The 7,269-nt window shown below is 56.2% G+C and overlaps 1 protein-coding gene across 7 annotated transcripts in view; it reads right to left on the bottom strand.

Annotated features, from left to right (window-relative positions):
* The window catches only part of Cdh23 (cadherin related 23), a 373,574-nt gene that overhangs the window by 215,436 nt on the left and 150,869 nt on the right, over positions 1 to 7,269 (bottom strand). For all 7 annotated transcript variants that reach the window (XM_023718494.1, XM_004623978.2, XM_023718498.1 and 4 more), the window contains exons 7-8: positions 3,600 to 3,794; positions 322 to 450 (exon numbers count right to left, since the gene is read on the bottom strand). In XM_023718494.1, the coding sequence (XP_023574262.1) occupies positions 322 to 450; positions 3,600 to 3,794 (324 nt within the window). The remainder of the gene's footprint in view (positions 1 to 321; positions 451 to 3,599; positions 3,795 to 7,269) is intronic.

Here is a 7,269-nt window from a genome sequence, read left to right as displayed (position 1 = left end):
CCCCCCTCCCCCACCAAACCATCCTGCCTTGGAGCCAGCTGACTATGGGCTGCAGCCTCTATAAACCTTGAGCTAAACAGAAGTTCCCTCCTTGAACTTTGGGTGTGGGATATTTTGTCTCTACAACAAGAAAAATAAGATTGGTTCTATGCCACGTGGAGCTCTCCAGGGATGAGGTGACAGGGGAGGTGAGGTGTCTTGCAGGAGGGGCCTGGAGGTTCCAAGTCCAGGACTGGCATCATTGCCGTCGTAGGGACTGGGTTCAGGCAATCCCAGGAGCAACTCGCCCCCCCGCCCCGCAGGGCCCAGGGAAGCTCTTACTGGAGGAGAATGCTCGTAGATGTTGGTGCTGTAAGGCAGGTTGATGAAGATGGGGTCCATGTCCTGGACATCTGTGATGATGATAGCCAGGTTGGCCAGGGTGGACAGAGGCCTGGTCTTATCTTGATCCTTAGAGGACAAAGAGAGGCACAGCTGTAAGCTGAGCAAAGCTGTGGGTATGGGTGTGTGCACATGCGCACATGCACACACACATGCACAAACACATGAGTGCACACATGCATACATAAGCACAGACCCACACACGACACACATATATGAGCCTCCTGCAGGGAAAGGCTTATTATAAGGGGGCTCAAGAACACTAAGTGCTTTCAGTAAGCTGGGCAGGGAAACTAGCAGGGACCCCCAGGCCCACAGAATGGTAGTTTCTCTGCTGTTACCAAAAATGGCTAAGGTAGAGGCAGAGCTCTTGACCCCAGCCTGGCCCTGGACTGGCTTCCCTAGATGTCCCATGTGGGGGATGATTATCTTGGGGTACAGATGGCCCATTCTCAGCCCTTTTGCTGTATTCAGTTCCAGGACACAGTCCTTCTTGTACCTACTTCCTTCTCTCCTTCCAAGACAGCAGGACACTGGCCAGGACTGGGACTCCTCAGAAGAAAGGCCTTTTGGGGTACCTTGGGACCTACATGCTTGCTTTAGGCTCCGGACTTATGGGTTAAATGACTTCTCCAGTCGAACAGCAGGGGGAGCTCCAGGGCCTATGACATTTGGGGGCCTCAGAGGAAGGACTCCTGAGAAGTCAAGCAGGACCCTGCTGTGGCCGTGGCCAGACAGGCAATGTGTCAACCACCAGCGTTAGGTGGAAATGCAGTCCTATAAATGCTCACCAAGACAGAAAACCCAAAGCCTAGGTTCTATTGCCCTAAACACAGAGGTGACTCTGGTGAATGGTCTACTGCTGCAGCATTCCGAAAGTCCAAAGTGACAGCAACCACACCGCTGCATACAGATTTCCTCCTGGGCACCGTGGCAGGCACTGCATATGCTTGGGTCAGTGCTAGGGGGTCACTGCCCAGGAGAGGTCATGGCGATCAGAAAGGGAGGTGAGCCGCCCAGTCCCACAGGTGGGGAAGGTGTAGCCAACACTGAAAAACGGGCATAAAAATTAGCCTTTAGCAGCCTTGGCTTGGACCCTAACAGCAGCTTGCCCCATATCCTCCAAGAATATCTTTTCCCTGAGCCCCCTCGTTTCTCTGCGATGCAGGGCTCTGCTGTAAGACTCCCAGGGCCCCACAGCTTGGGATTTGCGATGCGACAGTATCTGGGTTAGATCCTTGTAACCTCTGGTGCCACATGGGGTGTGACAAGAAGCCTGAGGTGGGCCCTTGTCCTGTAAGATGGAGGTGGGGAGCCCAGGAGGTGGGAGTCCTCAGGGCAGCTCAGGAAGGGCCTTCTGGGATGGGAGTGGGTGCCACAGGGGGCAGGGAGCAGACAGAACAGGATAGTGCTCAGCCAAGGACGCAGGCCACATGGGGCATCCCAGCCAGTCCTGACCTGTTGGGCACGAGTGGCCAGTCGGTCCGCCTGCCATCGCCAGGCTTGTGTGGGCAGCTGGCTGTTGTTTGGCTCAGTGCCTGTTGCTCTCATCCCACATGTGTGACTGCAGCCTTGCTCCTGTCACTGAGGACTGGTCCAGCCCTCCTTGGACCCGATGCGGGGACAGGGCGTGGCAGTGGGCACATCTGCTGGTGGGTACAAGCTGTGACCCTGCAGCCAATGCGCAGCAGCAGCCCCGAGGTGCTCCTGATGTCCACCTAGAGGAGTGCTGGCAAGGCCATCTACCTCAGAGGTCTAGGGCCCCTCCTGCTCCTCCTCGAAGCTCCAAGGCCTGATTGCTGGGAGATTAACAGCAATTTAGCCGTATTCATCACCCCAGCTTGAGCACAGGCCTCTTGATGGCCTGGCCCACCCACATTCCTGCCTGTGCCTGGCTCTGGCCTATTCCTGAGTCCCAAAGTCATTTGTATGTGGATGGAAATTATCCCTAGGCAAGTGGCTCATGGAGCAAGAGGGCAAGCAGCTGCGTGTTCTGAGGCCAGGTGTGGGCACACAGAACCCCACGCTCGGTGATGAAGGGGCAGTGAGGGGCATGTAGAAGGCTGCATGCCAGCGCACAGAAAGCAAGCCCCATCCCAGAAGTCAACCTCATAAAGAGCAGCGCATAGTTCTTGTGGGTCACTGAGGGAGAAGAAGCGGGGGAGTGTCCTCTGCAGGGACCTCCCCAGGGACCAGTGGGCCAGCGACAGGTGAGAAGTTTGCATTTCCTGCTCTGGGGTCTCTAGTGTTCTGGCCATGCCTAGGGAACCCCTTCTTTCAAAACCAGACCCTTGGCGGGTCCAGACCCAGCACCCAGGACTGGGGATCTGTGAGCTGCGACAAAGTGTGCATGTCACTGGCAGCCTCTGCTGTAGCTCCACAGAGATGGAATGGGTGCTGGGGCCAGGGCAGTGGGTCCTGGGCTTCAAGGGGCTTCCCATGGTTTGGTCTGCTCTTGGTCTGAGTCTTGCAAACAGAGGGGCAGGAGAGGACAGGTCAGCCTCTTGACCTGCTGCCAGCTAATGGTGCCAGCTGTGTCCCATGGAAGCAACAGGAGGAGGGAAGAGGACAGTGCCCTGCCCATCTTTCAGGGCCTTGAAAACATCTGATGGCCAAGGCCCAGCTGCATGTTCTGGAGACTAGGATCCTGGCAGACGACATGGGTTAGGGTTCTTGTTCCCCTCCCTCCTTATCAGCTATGTGGGCCTCAATGGTGTCATCTGTAAAATGGACTGACTGATGGCACCTCCCCTGTGCTGGACCAACTCTCCATAAGATTTCAGGGGCTGGCAGGGTGCTAGGCACAGATGGCTGTCCCTGCTCCAGGACCATCACCAATGTACAGAGCTGTGGCCAGGATGCCCAGACTCTTCTGCATGCTGTCAGGACGCAGCTTGGCTGACACCTCTGCTCTGTGTCCCAGGGGAGAGAGGACATCTTGCCATACGCATATTTCAAGGAGGTGACCGTGTTCCTTTGGACTAGGTGAGTGTCTAAGGGGCAAGTCTGCAGTGCCCTGTGCCTCAGTGTTCCCTTCTGGAGGATGGGCATCTTACTAAAGCTCATGATGTGGGGCTGCTGGAGGTTTAACAGTGATAGTCCATACAAACACAGCACCGTGCCAGGGACCCAGCGTGGACTCTGACAACAGCTGTCACCATGGCTCCTCTCACTCTGTGGCTGGAAGAGGTGGGCATGGGGCTCCAGGTGCGACTCACTGTGGCATTGACGGTGAGCTGGTAGGCCTGCGTGGTCTCGTAGTCCAGCTCCCGGATCACGGTGACGATGCCACGGGCACTGTCGATGGCAAAGAACTGGGAAGGGGGCTGGAAGGAGTAGAGGACGCTGCCGCCCGCGCCTAGGTCAGGGTCTGTGGCGTTCACGATGAAGATGGGAGTCCCCACGGGAGTGTTCTGGGTGAAAGCAAAGCAAATGAAAGGGTGAGCAGGAGCCGGAGCAGCTGCCTGTACCGTGACGATCCCCTGAAGCCCATTAACTGTGCCCCTCCAGCCAACCAGACCCTGGGCTCTGTCATTTTCATTCCAAGAAGGTTCAGAGCAATTTAAAATGCAGTAGCTATTTTTTCACCCTCCCTTGATGGCCTCCTGGCGGCTGTAAGAGCACTGATCCCACAGATGATCTGCTCATCCTGGAGACCTGGACGAGGGGCCTTTCAGTCCCCAAACCCATTTCTTGGCCATTTCGCTTCCTCCGTCAAGTGCCCCTTGGCTGCCCAAGCCTCAGGCCCAGGATGTGCAGCACCCAGCTGGGACTCTCAAGTCAGGGAGGTTTCAAGGGCAGAGGTGGGAGGTGTGTGCCCCAGGAGCCTGGCAGGGGCTCTGATGGCACCACAGGAGCTGTCTGGCTTTGCCAGGAGGGGCACCCATGTGCTGTCCCTGGGCCTTTGCATCTGCCACCCTGGAGAATCCCTATGAGGCTCACATATCCCCATGCCCCAAGAGCCTCCTGTGACTGTCCCTCCTCCACAATGGGCACAGACCCCTATCTCTCCGACTTGGGGTGTATATGGTTAAAGGCAACATTTTCAGGAGGATTTCCAGACCCTTCAGACAGGCCAGCGCCCCAGATCCCCGCTCCCATCATCCAGTGTCCCAGGGCACCCGGTAGCTCTCACCCCAGAGCTCCCACCGGCCAGTGCCTGCTTTCCCTCAGAGCCTAGCGCTCTGGAGGCCACAGGGCTGTCATCCTGCCTGGCACGGGCCAGGTGCTCAGCGAATACCCTTCAGGAGCACACAGAGATCTCTGTTAGCTCTCAGCTCAGCCGACACAGGGTACCTGTTCCCGTTCCCTGCTCAACCTTCCCTTCTCAACTTCATGGCGCAGGGCTGGGCACGGATGCTGTGCCTGCTCACGATGGCAGAGCACATTCACCCATAATCTAGGGAGCTGCAGACACAGCCAAGGAAAGGGCTGCGTGCAGTCTAGTAAGGCTTATCACATAGACAAAAGTGGCAATTATTGGATGCCACGCCCTGTGCTGTGTATGGGCTGCACCCACCAGCTCCATAACAAGCAGCTTTCTGGGTGGCAGCTGTCCTCCTTCCCCAGAAAAGGACATTGAGCCAGGCAAGATGATGCACCCCTGTAATCCCAGTACTACGAGACGCTGAGGCAGGAAGGCCCTGGATTGAGCAGATGCCAGCAACTGGGTGACTTAGCAAGACTCTGTCTCATGATTTTTTTTTTTTTTTGGTACCAAAGATTGAACTCAGGACCCTGTGCTTGCCAGGCAAGCATTTATTCTACTGAGCTATCTCCCTGGCCCTGTCTCATGATTAAAAAGAGGTTGAGGATATAGCTCAGTGTGGAAGCCTTGGGGGGTTCAGTCACTGTTATAGGAAAAAAAAAAGAAAGAAAAGAAAGAAAGAAAAAGTTGGCACAGGTTAAGTAACTTGCTCCCAGTGACCAAGCTAGGCAGAGGTGGAATTCAAGTGCAGCTGGTTCTAAGTGCGTGGCCTTAAGCTCACGAAGGGCTCTCTAGTCCTGGAACTCACTCTTTCCCTACTCCTCCGTGAGACTCTGAGTCGCACTGCTGGCATCGAAGTCTCTGCTTGCTCTCTGAGCTGCCACCGGTGCCCCCTGCCATGCCTGAGTGGTTTCTGCCTTTGGGAAATGTGGGTTGAGGCTGGAAAGGGCTCGCCGGGAGCCCAGTCTTGAGCTGCTACAGTTCTTCCCTGAGCTTGCTGGTCTCTGCCCAGCAGGCAGATGCTGGGCTGAATTGTGTGGCCTGCAGCTTGCTGTTCTCTGACCACCCTGTGCACTGGGAGCATATGGGACAGACCACAGGAGGCCCCTGAGGCTCACCGAGACTCCTCGGTGCCCTCTGCACAGGGCGCAGCTGCACGTCCTGGCTGTGAGGTGCTCTTACACACTACCTGCCAGAGTCACAGAGTGATCTGGACGTCTTGAATCCAGTAACCTCTCCTCTCCCCAACCTCTGGGCCCTGAAAGTTGCTTTTCCTTTGCTGGGTCTGCCCTGCCCAGTGTGGCTGCTGGGAAAAGATGCTTTTTCCCTCCAGAAGACAGCAATCTGGCCAGGGCAGAGCAGACAAGCGTGAGGGTTTCAGGCCTCAGCACACCATGCCCTGTGTCTCTGGGTTGGTCTCCTAATCTCTCTGCCCCCTGGATCCACGTGGCCCTGCCTTTCTTGCTGGCTTCCGGCTGAGTTCTGCCCATGGAAGGTGCCGGGAGGGGTCAGAGGGCGCGGCCGGGGTATAGCTTCCCCACACCCTCTGTCTCCCGGCTGGCATCATTTCTTCCTCTTCCCTTCAGTCCTGAGGGCAGTGAGGGCTTCCTTCGCCTGCTAACCCACCTATGCCTCAGTATCCCGTATTTTCTCCCACCCTGCCCCTTGCTATGTCCTCTATGGGTCATGTGTTAAGGGCCTAGTCAGCAGTCCGAGGAGCTCTTGGGAGCCTTCAGGAGGCAGGGGCTCAGGAAGGGGGTGAGGTGGTCAGGGCTCTGTCTTGCAGGGGACACTGGGAACCTGCCCACGTCCTCTCTCTGTTCTGCTTTCTGGCTTCCATGAGGTGAGCAGATGTGTTCTGCCGTGGCTCCCACCATGATGTCCTGGGCTGCCACAGGCCCAGAGAAACCAAGCCACCTAGCCACACACTATGAAACTCTGACACTGTGAGCCAAGATCAGTCTTACAAGTTGATTTTTTGGGCCTTTTGCCATAGCCATGGAAAGCTGATCAACACGCTGCCTCTTCCTACGCCGGCTCTTCACAGCCATGCTGTTACTAGAACCACTGGAGATACATGCTTCCCTGCCAGGACCCCAACAGACATAGTCACCTGTGAACACAGTGCATAGCCCAGAGCCCAAGCTCCCCAGGCCTTGCCCTGCTGCCGGCCATGACTGCTGGTCCACACGTGGCAGGGCCAGCTACCCCAAATCCAGAACAAGTGCCCTGTGGAGCTGTGACCCCTATAACAAGAGATGGACACAGATGGATGTCATAGCCCCCCGCGGCAGATGGACCCCACAAAGCTGACACACAGAGGAGAGGGACAGGCCCTGTAAGATGTCAGCTCTCCAGCTTCTGCCTCAGGAGGCTGAGGACATTTCACTCGGCTATACCTCATGGTCCAGGGAGAAGGCTCACTGAGCATCAGATCAGAGGATTTAAGAGCAAGACCCAGCAGCCCGTGGAGGGGAGATTCCCCACCTGACCTTCCTAGATTATGCCTCATGCCCTGTGGCGAAAACACATTTAATTTCTGCATAACTTAGGAGAGGTTTTAAACTGCCCTGGCAAAGAGCCATGCATACATTTTAGAGGGGCAAACTATCCAACTATGGGAGAGAAAAGAACGTTGACTTGCTGCACTTGGGTCCTGCGCACTCTGCTCCATAGGAGAA

Source organism: Octodon degus, unplaced genomic scaffold, assembly GCF_000260255.1.
Source record: "Octodon degus isolate 3935 unplaced genomic scaffold, OctDeg1.0 scaffold00005, whole genome shotgun sequence".
NCBI lineage: Eukaryota > Metazoa > Chordata > Mammalia > Rodentia > Octodontidae > Octodon > Octodon degus.
This window is presented reverse-complemented; position numbering and strand designations above follow the sequence as displayed.